Consider the following 16,026-nt stretch of genomic DNA (forward strand, 5'->3'; position numbering starts at 1 on the left):
TGCACAGATTTTTTGAAAAAAAGAAATTAAAGACAACCACTCAAGATATATTTTAAATGTTAGAAGATGCAAAAACACTCGGACAAGCCTATGATCATGATGTTTTCTTTCATGTTTTTCATATTCATATTATTTTTTCAAGCAGTGTTTCTGGACTTGAGATTTTTAATCAAATAACATGCTTTTAGAGTCGTATATTTATTACTATATTAAAGTATATGAAGAGCTTATGATTTATTTTAGAGTGGCATTTATGAAGCACAAATAGGTTTGACTTAAAAAACACCACTAACATTCTATCTAGACACCACCAACGTGTGATACATGTCTCATGACATACAAAAAAGTCATATGGGTTGTCGTATGAGAGACAAAACACGGTCATATATTCGCCAAATCATACGAATCATATGACATATCTAACTGACATGAAAATGACAATATATGTCGTATATTCATCAAATCACACAAACCATATGACATTTGGCTGACATGAAAATGACCGATGTTCATAGTCATATGGCCCATATGACGTTATATGGTTTGTATAATGTGGCATACATGTTGATATACGTATATAGGTGATGTTACTTTAGCATCAATCACCGTATTTGAGGTGATGTTACTTTAGCATCAATCACCCTTTACTTAACATATAAGGGATAGACCCCTAAAATCGTTCAATTATTCCATCATAAATCACTAGCAACTACAAGACTTATTGTTCCCTTTCAACATAGGATAGTAACATTATACAAAATTCTACAAGAGCATGCACACACTTACAATTTAAACTTGAATCAATTAAAATCGCCCTAAATAACTAGGCTAAATTCTTAATCACAGTTGCAATTTAATAAGTTGTTTTACTTGCTGTACCTTCCCCGTGGCTTCAACCAACAACGGTTCAAGTCCATTTGACCAAAGTTATGGTTTGATATAGTCAACGGGCCATTGATCTCTTAACTAGTGAAACCTTAGTGAGATCACCTCCAAGTTCTTCAAAGATCACCAAGAGGTTATCACTTGGTTTTAACTAAGATCTGGGAACATGGTACCATCTTTGTGTCGGTTGACCGCATCCGAGTTGACAAGTCAGCGGTCGATAGGTTCCAGCATAATGGCACCCTTGGCAATCACCATTAGCATAAGTTGACCAATATCTCCCTATGCTTTGACCATTGACCCATGCTTCACCTTTTCCCATACTATTCATGTCCAAAGCCAACGGCTCATCACCATCAGGCTCATTAAAGTAAGCCTGAAAAGATTCAAAGAACCTTTATAAAGTTATGATTTTGACTTAAAGATCCATCTTTTCTGATACCCTTTATAAAGTTCAGTACGTTTTTAACGATCTTGATTTATGTAGTTTACGCATACCTTGTGCCATGTTAACGGTTGTTGTTTTTGAGTAATTAAAGAATCTTGAATCCATTTGATGTGAGAATTAGTATTTGAGGAGAAAACATTCATAGCCTCTCCCTTTAAACCAACCTGTTAAAAAATTAGCAAACCGTGATGAAAATTAGAGATGACAATGTCAACTCATTTATTTATGTATGGTTGATCGGGTTATAGCTTTTATTTCATAAAACTAGATTACTATTAAAATAACATAATATTTTGTAATCCTATTTGACACAAATTATTCTACAAAACAAAAGAAAAGTTGGAATACTGGGACATAGAGTGTTTTGGGTCAAACCGACCCGTTTCAGCCTGTACTAAAGTTGCCTATTTTGTTCACCCATTACCCTGGGGACGTAAACAAGCCAAATGGTTTGTGAGCTACTCGAGATCAACTTGCTAAAAGCTCGAATCAAGCCAAGCTTAAACAAGCTCGAGCCCAAAAAAAAAAGCTTCTTTAACAAACGAGCCTGAGCCTGAGCTTCGGTTATCGAGCTTAAGCTGGCTCGTGAGCCTAAGCAAACCTATTATATATATAATTTTTATTTAATATATTTGTACATATTTATATAATATTTGTTATATATATAAATATTGCTAAAAACTAACTGAATAGTATTTGTTATGTTATATACAAAACTATAATTGAAATATATGTGAAAGTAATTATGAATTAATTAATAATATTAAACAAGCCAAACTCGAACTTTTGGAATAGAGCTCGAAATGAGCCGAGCTCTCTGTAAGTTAAACGAGCTGTGCTCGAGCCTAGTCAAGCTCTGGCTCGGCTCATCTCATTTACACCCTTACATTACCCAACCCTAAATCTTCAGCCCGTGCGCACCTGATAGGTCCAGTTGAACCATGACAAATCCCTCTTTCCTTGGTCAAGACCATAAAGAGCCACTGGGCCCAACACTCCAGTCTCCCATGTTTCATAATGTCCTCCCATGTTCTTCAGAATAGCAAAACATAGCTTTCAGTATTTTCCAATATTATGCAAACATATAAATAATATTACATAAATTCAATAAACTAACCTGCAATCCCATGGCCACACTAAGCAGTGCAATTTTGTTGGTTCCAGCATGTAAATTAATACTTTCTTTGTATGTCACTTTCCTATGTTTTCTTGTACCAAAACTAGAACCTACATACAAATGCATCTAAGTTTACATCATTTTTTAATTCAAATATATGTTTATCAACAAAAACAAACAAGCATACTGCGTACCTGAGTGTTCTCCGTTAATGAACACATGAAGAGCATGACCCATTGATTGCACCAGAAGCTTTGGGAGCTCCCCTCCGGTTAAAAATGATTCGGATGAACCAATATCAACGCTGCAAAAAAGTAATAATATTAATAACTTTATTGAAACCATATTTGCTATTTACGTGTAAGGCTGTTCAAAAAGCTCGTGGCTTGCAGCTCGCTGTTAAAAAGCTCACTTGAAATCAGCTTGCTTGTAAACGACCAGAGCTGAGCCCGAGCCATGGTCGGCTCGACTCGTTGGGTCGTTTAACTTAAAGGCCAAATTTGTTTGTGTGTATAGGTCGGCTCGGGCTCGGCTGAGCTTGTTTAAATTAAAACCCAAATTTGTGTGTGTGCATTTGTAACTTAGAGCTGTATGATATTTTTTAATGAAAAAAATAAAAGAAAATATTGAAATTCTCTTAATATCGAAAATTCTCATTTGGTTTGTTTAAAAGCAAAACCTAAATTTTAACGTATGCGAATTATCACCCAAGTTTTAATATATATAAATTATGAACTACGTGGTTTATAAATTCCGCATTATGTGAATTATATCAGTATGTGTAAAATGTAAAAGCCTTAACAAAAACACGAGCCGCCTCAAAGAGCCATGAGCTGGCTCGAGTATGTGAATGTTACAGATAATTATATCAATACGTGTCAAACGTAAAAATTTAAAAATACACAAGCCAGCTCAACAAGCCACGAGCTGGCTTGAGCTCAACATGTTAGCTTGTTAAGATAAACGAGCCTAGCCGAGCCGAGGTGTGCTCTGGCTAGGCTTGTTTATAGCCCTATTTAATGATTAATAATAACCCGACCCGACACCCTTCAAACTAGAAGTCCTACCTAGTTGTATACCAAAGATAATCACTAGTATCCCTTGTAATATTAATTTGCTCCAATAAGCCAGATGCAGTGAATGACAAGCTTTCATCACTCACGGGTAAATCTTCTGTATACATCTCCCATGAAAGCATATTTGAATCACTCAGTAACATTTCCATTTGTGTAGATTCAACTTCAACCTGTATCATTTTCACAGTAATCACAAAAATATATATATAATAATAAAATAAAATAAAAACTTAAAACTTTGGGTAAGTTTTACTTACATTCGCGGTAATGAAAACAGCATTGTTGCAATCTGGAAGGATACTTATGGACCACGGAGGTAAAGTGTAGTGTTTGTTATTGAATGTCACTTTTGCAGCATTACTCGGATCGTAATTTGAGAGAAAAGCTGCACAGGGTCCTGATTTGGGAGAGAATACATGGGCCTGAAAAACAATATTTTTTTAGTAAGACTGGATTTATGTTATTGGAGAAAATTAAGTTGGATTTAAAAAGATATAACCTGTTGAAGGCTTCCCAAAGAGGTGATAGCGGGCTCTTCTGAAAGTAAAGCGGGCTCACATTGTTTAATAGCCTTGTGAAGCTTCTTTAAATGGCCGTACTTTGGTTGTCTGATCAAACCTGTGTGAGTTCATAACTAATCTTTAACATTTCGACATTTTTGGTAGAGATGCCATTTTTGACCCGTTTACCCAAAAATGGTTCGATTTAGATTATAACTTCAAAAGGACAGCTAAATTTTAATTATGTAAACATCTTTAGAAATTGACAAAAAGTGTTGGACGGGCCAACCCGGACAGTAGACCCATTTCAAATGCGCATTGCTTTGATCAGTTACCCAATCAGCCTGACTAGCCCATTTTGGGTAAATAAGTTTGACCTTAAAAGTCAAAGTGCATATACATAGTTATAGCCTCACCATATTCATCAATTGGAGCATCATAGTCATAACTAGTGGTGATGAACGGGCCACCAGATGATCGGCCGAAATTCGTGCCTCCATGGAACTGTGTCGTTTCCAAACATTAGTATTTCAAGTATTAGTTTAAAACTGATATTGTCATGTTACAATAAGAATTTTATAAATGTTACAAAAATAAAAAGCGTAGGTAAAATCAACCATGTAATAATTGAAGAATGATCCACCCTTTTGTATGAATCTAGCAACACCAAACGCCAAATCTTGAACGGGCCTCTCGTAAATGGGTCCACCAAATTCTGTAAACCTGAAGGAATATGACACAACAAGAAGATAATCAGTTACTGGGTTGTCATATATGGCATGTATAGTTAAACGGGCCATGTTCCTGTTGACCTAAATCCAACCCATTACAAATTACGACCCATTTATAAGCATATGATCTCAATGGTCAATAAAACTACATACCATCCACTCCAAGCTTCGGTCCAAATTGTAGGCTTGTAAGGCTTGTTGGGCGAAAATTCGTCACAGTAAAACCCATTGCACGTGTTTATCTGCCAACAAAGCCCGAAAAAAGTATTAAACATTAAATGGGCTTTCAGCCCAAGACCAAATAGGCTACCATGTTAGTCAGGTCAGATTGGGCTTACAATAGGATCGGGATCATCATCTTGCTTGCACATAACCCATGGGACACCCGTATCCAATTTAACCGCCATATTAGCAGCCCATTTTATGTAATCATATTCCGCATCTCCGTAAGCCTTTCCTACTGACCCATACTCATTCTCAATCTGTAAAAAAAAAAAAAAAAAAAAAAAACCAAACTGGTAATAAATACAAAATTAAGGTTAAATGTTGTGTAAATATATGTTTATACCTGAGAAAGAATAATCGGGCCTCCTTGCGATTCAAACATTTTTTTCACTCTTCATTAAGTTAACTATTTTCTCAGTGAAAGATTTCATTGCATTCTGCATTTTTATATTAATTAAATTTCTTAATTGTATAAAGGATAAACAATTTAATAAGTTTTGAAAAGTGAGGAATTGTGACCTTAAATGGCTCGTTATCAGTTCTGAAACTAATGTCAGGAACATACTTTAACCAAACGGGAAACCCTCTGCATAGATTATCACAAATTAGATCATTGACATTTAGTAACTTCAGTTATATAGAAACTCAAACTTGTTGCTTTCCAAATTCAAAAATGACCCAAATTTCTTGACCAATGCAGCTATAAACTGGTTTAATTTCACCCTAATCAAGTAGTTTAATTACAAAAGTCCTTTTTTTGGTTAAAAACAAACAATATCTATGAGTTTTGACAGCAAAGAGACCAACTCATTTGACTGCCAAAACTCAAAATTTGGCCATTTTAGTAACAAATTCAAAATTGGCCCAAATATCTTGACCAATGCAACTATAAAATGGTTCCATTCAACACATTAGTTACATAATCCAAACACAATAGAATTTTAATGTTAAAATCAAACAAATTCTATCAGGTTTGACCTCAAAGAAACCAACCCATTTGACTTTCTAAACCCTACTTAAACCACAATATATCACCAATTTAACAACCAAAAACATATAAGCATTACCCAAAGTTCCATTCTGCACAAACATAAGGTCCAATTCTAAGATGCACATACATCCCTGCTTTCTGCACTATCTTCAAAAACCTCACCAAATCAAACCTCCCTTCAAAATTATACTGCAAATGCACCCATAATCACCATAAAATAATAATAATTCTAAAAATAATAATAATAATAATAAATCAACTTACATTGCCAGTAGAAGGTTCATGAACATTCCAAAACACATAAGTATCAATCACATCAAGCCCCCCATCTTTAGCTTTCATTACAAGATCTTCCCACATCTGCATTTGCAACAAGACCCCCCAAAATTCAAAAATTAAATAAGTCCTAATTTTTTTTTAAAAAAAATTAGGGTACCTCAGGGGTGCTTCTGGGGTAATGTATGGAACCAGAGATCAAGATTCTTCTTTAACCGTTAATAATGATGGATTTGCTGTCATAAGTGACGCTACATTGAATACCCAATAATTGGATTAGTTAGGATTGTATGTTGTTTTTCAGAAGAACAACTTCAAGAGTGTTGTCAACATGTTAAAATAAGACTTCAAACACGAGCTTTAGCAAGGCTTTTAACTTTATGATAAGGCACTCAACATATGATGATAAGGTTGTGTGTGATATAGATGATGATTGTAAATGTATACAACTATCCGAATACTTACATTAAGTTAAAACCCTTGCTAATCATTATTCGGTAATATGATAAATAGTTTAGCTATCAACACAAATCCTTATCATTGTATAAAATGTTTCATGATTCAAGTTAATGTAGTTTTATGACTTGAGAGAATTACTTGTCTTAAGCGACATTGTGAAGTTATGCAGTGAAATGCATGGGATAGTTTCCTCTGTCACGAACGCTTCAAAGACTTTAAAGGTGACGTGGATATGTCAGATGTAAACGTTACCGTGCATAATTTATGCATATTATTCTGCCCATTATTTACTTCCTCTTTTGTCTTTCATTTTATATTATTGCTTATTGGCTCTTTCTTAATTTATGCCTTAATGTCCGGCTATTTTAGAGCATCTCGTTAATATATATATTGAGATGGCTTTGCATTGTAATTACAAGAATTAATAATATAACCATTTTGTTATGGTATCAGATCCGTATACATAAAAGATCCTACACTCAAAAATAAACCTTCATACCACAACCAAAACACTAATCGCCGCCATGACTGGTGACAAAGAAAAACTTGGCTCAGCCATGACCGGAGACCAAAGAAAACAAACCGATGGAGGGGCTGCTGATCACACCTCTCCGTTTTACATACATGCCTCTGATTATCCGAGACAGTTACACGTTAATGACGTGCTTACTGATGGAAACTACACAGATTGGTCCCAAGAGATGTTGAACTTCTTGTTTGCCAAGAACAAGGTTGGCTTCATCGATGGGTCAATCAAGAAACCGGAACCTGATTCACCAACATACATGGCCTGGATGCGGTGTGATGCCATGCTTAAGGGCTGGTTGAACACGGCAATTGAGAAAGAAATACGTACCAGCGTAAAATATGCTTTCACGGCTCAACTGATCTGGGCAGATCTGAAAGAACGTTTCGGGAAGGATAACGCACCAAGGGCATACGAGCTGAAGCATTCCTTGACCATGATCAAACAGGAGGGGTCGTCCATCTCCGCCTACTTCACGAGGCTACGCTCCATTTGGGACGAAATCGAGTCCGTGCTTCCGATTCCTTTATGTATGTGTAACGGATGTACATGCGGGCTCGGAAAGAAACTTAGTGACCTCAAGGACAAAGAGAGGCTATATGAATTTCTCCTTGGGCTAGATAGCGAGTATGGAACCACACGCACTCAAATCCTCGCTATGCAACCTACACCAACCCTCAGTTCAGCCTACCATTTGGTATATGATGATGAGCAGCAAAGAGCCATTTCTGGGTCCAAAAGACCAATTAATGACGCAACTGCCTTTCAAGCCTTTTTGCCTAGGAAGAAGGATCTGAATTTGTCACAAAACAAATATGTTCATAATGATGGAAAGCGTAATTTTGGTGAACGGATTGAACATTGTGGAAAAGATGGTCATAAGAAAGAAGGATGTTTTAAACTTATTGGGTATCCAGAATGGTGGTTGGGTAAAGGAAAACAAGAAAAATCATGAATGACCCGTTGTTATACCAAATGGGGATTCCATAGCCGTTACGGGTAGAGGAGAATACACCTTACCTAATGGAATAACAATAAAGGGTGTCCTTCATGTCCCCGATTTTAAATGCAATCTATTATCCGTTAGTAAATTGTCACAAGATCTCCAATGTGCTGTCACATTTTTTCCCAATTTTTGTGTAATGCAGGACTTGAGTTCGAGGACATTGATTGGAGTGGGTGATTGCAAGAATGGTCTATACAAGATGGGGATGACGGGGGACAAAAGAAAAGTTATGATGACAACGGTTGACACATGGCATAATAGATTAGGTCATGCTTCGAATTCTAAACTTTCTTATGTTGATTTTCTTAAAAACACGCGTTTAAACCAAAAGGAGTTTTGTGATTCTTGTGTTAAGGCTAAGTTTACCCGTTTACCATTTCCTATTAGCACTACCAAAACGAATGCTTGTTTTGATTTATTGCATTGTGATGTGTGGGGGAAATACCATACAACTTCTTTCTCTCGAGCAAGTTATTTTCTAACTATAGTAGATGATTTTAGTAGGGTTGTTTGGGTTTTTCTCCTAAAACATAAACACGAGGTTAGTACTTGTCTCGTTTTTTTTCATAAATTGGTAAAAGTTCAATTTGAGAAAAATATTAAGAAAATCCGATGTGACAATGGTGGGGAGTTCACATCCAATTACATGCTTGATTTTTATGCCAAAGAAGGGATTGTTTTGGAAACCACGTGTCCACATACACCACAACAAAATGGTGTGGTGGAACGTAAACATTGACACCTTTTAGAAATTGCCGGGGCACTTAGATTTGAGTCTAACTTACCTACAAGGTTTTGGGGGGAATGCATATTAACTGCGACCTACATAATTAATCGTTTATCTTCAGAAATTATTGAAAATAAAACCCCCTATGAAATTTTATATAATCAAAAACCCGATTATGATCACATGCGGGTTTGCGGTTGTCTTGCATATTTTAAAAATACGGAAACAAGGGGCGATAAATTTGTGGAAAGGGGCAAACCAGGAATTCTTTTGGGGTACCCACGTGGAACAAAAGGGTACAAAATATACGACGCAAAACAAAATAAAATTATCATATCAAGGGATGTCAAATTTGTAGAGAATTTGCTTCTTATAAAAATGCAACGGTTGAGGAGGAAGAGATTTTTGTTCCTCCAAAATGGTGGGATATTGAAACTCAAACACAAGAAGCGAACCAGAAATGCCTTCAGTAACTAGCCTAGATTCTGAAATGAACAACCAAAGCTTAGATGGCTTATATGGACCTGTCAAAATGCCACAGCCCAACCATGAAATTTTTCATCAAAATGATCAGCCCAATGTTAGTGAACAACCCAACACACCACACAACCTAATAGCCACCAACCAACCTGTTAACATTGAGCTTAATCCCAGCCCAACTATTCATGAAGAAGCACTTGGCCCATAAATGTTTTGTCAATCTCCTAGCCCACAAGTTGTTACCATTGAACCAACAAAAGACAAGAGAAACAGGTCACGCCCCAAGCACTTTGCAGATTATGAAGTTTAGCTACCCCATCTATAGATCATGAGCAATCCACCTCCAATCAAGGGTCCTTAGTGGTATATCCTTTAGCAAATTTTATTTCTTATGAAAAGTTTATTAACAAACACAAAGCCTTTTTGTCGGCCATAACTTCCGATTATGAGCCAAAACATTTTAACCAGGCTATTCAAGATCCAAAGTGGAGAGATTCTATGAAAAAGGAAATCAGTGCTCTTGAAGAAAATGAAACTTGGACCCTTGAGGTTTTACCACAAGGGAAGCGCGCTATAGATTCGAAGTGGGAATACAAAATAAAGTATAAACCAAATGGTGATATTGAAAGATACAAAGCACGTCTCGTGGCAAAGGGCTTCACACAAACAGAAGGGATAGACTTTCATGAAACATTTGCACCCGTGGCCAAGTTAGTCACCGTGCGAAGTTTACTAGCGGTTGATGTGAAGAAAGGGTGGCATATTCATCAACTTGACGTGAATAATGCTTTCCTACACGGAGATTTAGATGAAGACGTTTACATGAAACTTCCTCAAGGCTTTGGGAGACGAGGCGACAACAAAGTTTGCAAACTGAAGAAATCATTATATGGGCTTAAACAAGCGTCGAGAAATTGGTATAAAAAATTCACCAATTCCTTACTTGAAATCGGTTTTAAGCAAACTCGAGCGGATACCTCGTTATTCCTTTTCAAGACCACAAATGTGTTCATTGTTGCCCTTATCTACGTCGATGACGTCATCATGGTTGGCAACGATTTAAATAAAATTCATAAATTCAAGATCTTTCTCGACAAGAAGTTTAGCATCAAGGACCTTGGTCCCTTAATTTTTTTTTTTGGGAATTGAGGTGGCTCGAACCAATGAAGGTCTTGTCCTAAGTCAACGAAAATACATCCTTGACATCCTTCAAGACACTAGGATGACGGCATGCCGTCCGAGCGAATTTCCTATGGAACAAAACTTAAAGTTGGACAAATGTACCGAAGAGCCACGGGTTGATGCTAACCAATATAGGCGGTTAATTGGGAGACTCCTTTACCTTCAGGCAACACGACCCGATGTCGCTTAAGCCGTAAACGTTTTAAGTCAATTTGTTGGTGATCTCCGTACAAGTCATTCAGAGGCTGCCAATCGAGTTCTTAGATACCTGAAAGCTACTCCAGGTCAAGGGATACTACTACCAAAGAAATGAGGAACGAGTCTCATCACCTATTGCAACTCAGATTGGCTCGGTTGTCCTTTCACTAGGAGGTCACGAAGTGGTTACATAATTCTCTTAGGAGGCGCTCCTATATCTTGGAAATCCAAGAAACAACCGGTTGTTTCTCGATCATCGGCCGAAGCCAAATATCGAGCCATGGCAGTAGTGGTAAATGAAATATTATGGATGAGATGGCTTTTAAAGGAACTTGATGTCTCTCAAGATAACCCGACATAATTATTTTGTGACAATCAAGCACCCCGACATATAGCAAACAACCCTGTCTTCCATGAATGAACCAAACATGTCGAGATGGATTGCTATTTCGTTAGAGAACGTGTGGAGTCCAAGGAAATACAAACCATGAAAATTAGCACAACCATGCAACTTGCAGATTTATTAACTAAACCATTGGGCACAAACCGCTTTCGCACCTTACTCGACAAGTTAGGCATTACAGACCTCCATGCTCCAACTTGAGGGGGAGTAAACATTACCATGCATAATTTATGCATATTATTCTACCCATTATTTACTTCCTCTTTTGTCTTTCATTTTATATTATTGCTTATTTGCTATTTCTTAATTTATGCCTTAATGTCAGGCTATTTTAGAGCATCTCGTTAATATATATATTGAGATGGCTTTGCATTGTAATTACAAGAATTAATAATATAACCATTTTGTTAAGATGTGTAAGAAAACAATGGCTTAACTACTTGGTTTTTGTAACATCCTACTTTTGATGATAATAAATAAATGAAATTTCATTTATTCAATAAAGTGTCGTGTGTCAGTTTAGATAAATAAACTATATGATGATGGGCTTGGACTTTAAAAATGGAATAAGAGATGGAATGAGCCGTAGTAGGTCCATGGGCTTAAGGGAGTATAAATACCCCTTAAACCCTAAACCTTTCCATTTTTATCCATATCTACACCATAGCCTACACTATCAAAAACACACGCAAACACTATCCTATATCACGAACCAAGATCCGAAGGCGAAAACCCGAGCTTGTTGGTGCTGGAACGCCGTGACGAGCCAAACCTACATCAAGACTAGAATGTGTTCACAACTGAATCGTTTAAGGTACGTTTATATTTAGATATCATTCATTTAGGTTCGGATTTGCTTGGGAGATCTTAGATCTGTATAGGAATGATAAAAACGAACCTAACAAAGCAAACCTCACTGAAATCCACTACAGTTTGATAGGTTATTTTGTCGAATGAATAACCGGGTTTAGAAATGGACAAATCGCACCCCTTAAAACCCGATGTTTGAATGAACGGACGATTAGGGTTTGTAGGGGCCGTGATTCCGAGTTGATTGATACCAAATTCGTGTTATTTCGTTGAGATTTGAGGTTCAATTGCAATCTGGTTCGTGTTGACTGTTTGGGTGTTCATATCGATTTTGACTTTGACCTCTGAGTCAAAGTCTGATATGATTGATGCAATTCATTAATGAATTAGTTAACCAGTTCGTCATGGAAAGATAACGAATCAGTTCCCCAGTTCGTTATGATCAGATAACGAATCAAATGATTCGTTACTCACCCATTCTTTATGCTCAGATAACGAATTAGGCTGTGTTCAGATGACGAATTAGGTTATGCTAAGATAACGAACCAGATAACAAATCAGGTGATTTGTTACTCGCCAATTCTTTACGATTAAGATAACGAATCAAGTCATGTTCAGATAACGAATCGGAATGACGAATCAGATGATAAGAAGACGAATCAGGATAACGAACTAAGGAAGATTACAAACGAATCAGAGGCAATTCGCTATAACAAATGATTTAGAGAATAAAATAATAATTTAAAATCCTAATGGAAAATGTGTTAAGACAGTTAATGAAAATAAAATCATTAACCCTGCTAGGGGCTCTGCCCCTTGAACCCTGCTAGGGGATGCCGCCCCTAGAACCCCGCTGCCAGGGGCACTTCTCCCTGACCCCCGTTCGTTGAGGGTTACGATTAAACTAGAAATACGTTATGGATAGTGATAGTAATTAATACGCGTAATTGTTATACAATTAGACGTGTACAAATAAAGAAAGGGATTACCATAAACGGTGAACGTAACCGCATTCAGGTGAGTTTCTAGCCCCATTTCTTGTTATGTTTTCGGGGTTGTGTGCATACTCGATGTGAATTGTTAATACGTTTATCCTAAGTGATAAGTGTATGCCATATATGATTATGTGAAAGGTATGAATGATTGCTTGTCGGTACGTGAACGATCTTCGGATATTGCACGTACTGTCAAGTTAGAATACTATGTATAATGTATGAAAGGTATGTACGTATGTTATGAATGAATGTAAGAGATAGCCAGGTACAGAAGAAAGGGACTGAGCCCTAATAATACTCAAGGTAGAAAGGGACCGAACCCTATTAATATCTGAGGCAGAAAAGGGACCAAGCCCTTTAATAATCTCGAGGCAGAAGGGGACTGAGCCCTAATAATACTCAAGGCAGAAAAAGGGGACCGGACCCTAATAATATCCGAGGCAGAATAGAATAAAGTAAAGTAGAATTTAGAATAAAGTATGAAGGTAAGTATGTATATTATAAACGAAGTATGAGAATATGAAGTATGTATGAAAGTATGTAATCATGAATTTATTGTATGTTGTATGATTAACTAGAATTCACTTAGCGTAGCTGACTTTTAGTATCCACGCAGGTGAATAAAATGAGACAGCTGGCTTGAGCGGAGACACGTGGCAGAAGAATAAGGGACTGGCATCCGAAGACTCAAGTCGTTTTATAATTTATGTTTTGATTTGAAAGACAATATATTTGATAAGACAAGTTATGGATTAATGTGTAATGTTTTATGAGTGTTTTAATATTTTGCGAATGTTTTTATTAACTCTGATGATTAGAACTATGTTAATGAGTAAATCCAACGTCCAAAGTAGGGTACCGGTAACAGGGCCTTACAGTTTTTCGCTAGTTAGTGAAGTCCTTCAATTAAGGATAGAATCCCAAAGCCATCACTAATCTTAACAAAAAGAGAAGCAATAACGGTATACGACTTTGTGTATGAGATGAAACAAATTTTAAAGGACATAGGGATCATGAATGACGACGCAATTAATATACGATCAAATTCGATATAAAACGGTGTACTTGAAGGAAACAACTATATTGTTGTGGATATGTCAACATTTGGACAATGGTGAGGCATTTGACTATCAAATCTTAGGGATAGTTTGTTTCAAGGTCATATAAGGCTATTTCATCTAGTTTTATGTCGATGAGGCAAAGAGTCGCACATTAAACTCAAACATGATGAGTCGATCCAAGGATATGCGGAACAATCCATATTCCAAAATTGTAATAAGAGAGTGAGAATATGAAACTAACATAAGTAATTACGAAAACATAATCGATAATTGACTTTATTGATATAATGTAAACATATGATTGGTTTTCTTTAACATTTATAATATGCGTTAAAATATTTTATTTCACTCAAATATAGTATGCACAAACAAATTTCTACATCTACGCATTTGTCCATTGTGAGACTAAAGCCTGACACGCAATTATGTAGAGCATAAAAACCGTCTTACAAACCCTTTAGTTAAAAGTATTTAATTAAATCATGTTCTCATAATGTTTCTTTTTTATTTTACAAACATATTCAAATACTAGCATTGATGTAATTAAATACTAGGTTAGATCCTGTGTTACACACGGACGGAAAATATATAAAACTTCACACACACACACACACACACACACACATATATATATATGGGCGTGTGTTCGTGTGCGCGCGCGCGTGCTATATACATTTTAAATATTCATATAAGTAAATATTTAGTAGTTTATGAACTTTATGGTTTAAAGTTTAATTTGTGTTATTTTGAGAATCAGAATTTGATATTTGGTTAATATATATATATATTATTTTTTACATATAGGAATCAATATATTAATGAATTTAATTGAAAGTGACATTAAACTTATAATAACTTGATATATTTGAAAGGGTTATTAAAAATATCTTTTTTTATTTAAGGCATGAATATTGAAAAATTCTGAAATGGTCAAATTCATTAAAATTCAGTTTTTGAATATCTGGTGAAAGTCAAACTATATAACATATTTTAGTAAATTCTATTATTAGTAAGTACTAATTATTATTTATTAATAATTATAATTCGTAATAACAAATAAATATCAATTCTGAGTCAACTACATTTCAATATCAGTTGATTAATCATTCTTATTAATTTATAAATGTTATTTTCAACATCATTTATATATAATTATTACATAAAACATTATTTTAGGAATTGTCTAAAATAACGGTTTTTGATTTTTGTGACTTAAAATTTAAAACATATTTATCAAATGCGTAATTTTTTTTGTTATAATTGAATGGTCAACTTATTTTAAATAAAACATTCATTTTCGGTCATAAATAAATGGTCAACTTATTTTTAAAAATACATGGAGTTTTGCTTATAATAGAATGGTCAATTTTTTTTATGAATGCATAATTTTAGGCCGTAATTAAATGATCAACTTATTTTTAATATATCGATTAAAAAATAACTTTTAATATTAACTTACCTCTTATGTATGTGTATGTAGAAAATAAGATGAAAGTGTATGCAGTTACTAACATAGTTAACAAAATGATTGATAAATCATTTGTAATTGATAAGGTATGTTTCTTACCTTTTTGTATCTCGAACCTCTCAATAATATAAAAGTGATGAATTTTATGTTACATATTTATTTTATGGTTGTTGGATCTCAAAAACATCTTTTACAACCCTTAAAATGCCCCTAAAACGCTCAAAACGAACTTCAGGGACTAAAAGTGCCAAAGTTGAAAAATCAGATTTTCCCTTTGTGACACTTAGCGCCGAAACAAGTGGCAAGGGCAGAGCCCTTAGCGTCGCGCTAAAGTGCTCTACAACATCATATACGATTTTTGTTGTTTTGTGTTTGTTTGACTCCCTTTTCTCCACCCATTCGCATGCAAACACTTAAATTATACCCCATACATGACCCATTCAACTTACCTTATAAATACAA

The 16,026-nt window shown here is 35.5% G+C and overlaps 1 protein-coding gene and 1 pseudogene across 2 annotated transcripts; one reads left to right on the plus strand and one right to left on the minus strand.

Annotated features, from left to right (window-relative positions):
• Positions 1-723: 723 nt before the first annotated feature.
• Positions 724-6,511, minus strand: LOC143534301 (beta-galactosidase 3-like; annotated as a pseudogene). The gene is made up of 17 exons (XR_013135526.1): positions 6,410-6,511; positions 6,238-6,333; positions 6,050-6,162; positions 5,502-5,568; positions 5,326-5,419; positions 5,096-5,239; positions 4,911-4,999; positions 4,644-4,749; positions 4,443-4,530; positions 4,026-4,144; positions 3,784-3,948; positions 3,518-3,696; positions 2,645-2,754; positions 2,451-2,560; positions 2,255-2,365; positions 1,384-1,497; positions 724-1,261 (listed from the first exon to the last, which is right to left on the minus strand). The product of XR_013135526.1 is annotated as a beta-galactosidase 3-like (transcript).
• Positions 6,512-7,232: 721 nt separating this feature from the next.
• LOC143534303 (uncharacterized) lies at positions 7,233-8,189 on the plus strand. The gene has a single exon (XM_077028816.1). The coding sequence runs from the start codon at positions 7,233-7,235 to the stop codon at positions 8,187-8,189; it is 957 nt and encodes a 318-aa protein (XP_076884931.1).
• Positions 8,190-16,026: the final 7,837 nt, after the last annotated feature.

Source organism: Bidens hawaiensis, unplaced genomic scaffold (genome assembly GCF_021521415.1).
Source record: "Bidens hawaiensis isolate Kalapana, Puna unplaced genomic scaffold, B.hawaiensis_p1.1 tig00010127_1, whole genome shotgun sequence".
Classification (NCBI taxonomy): domain Eukaryota; kingdom Viridiplantae; phylum Streptophyta; class Magnoliopsida; order Asterales; family Asteraceae; genus Bidens; species Bidens hawaiensis.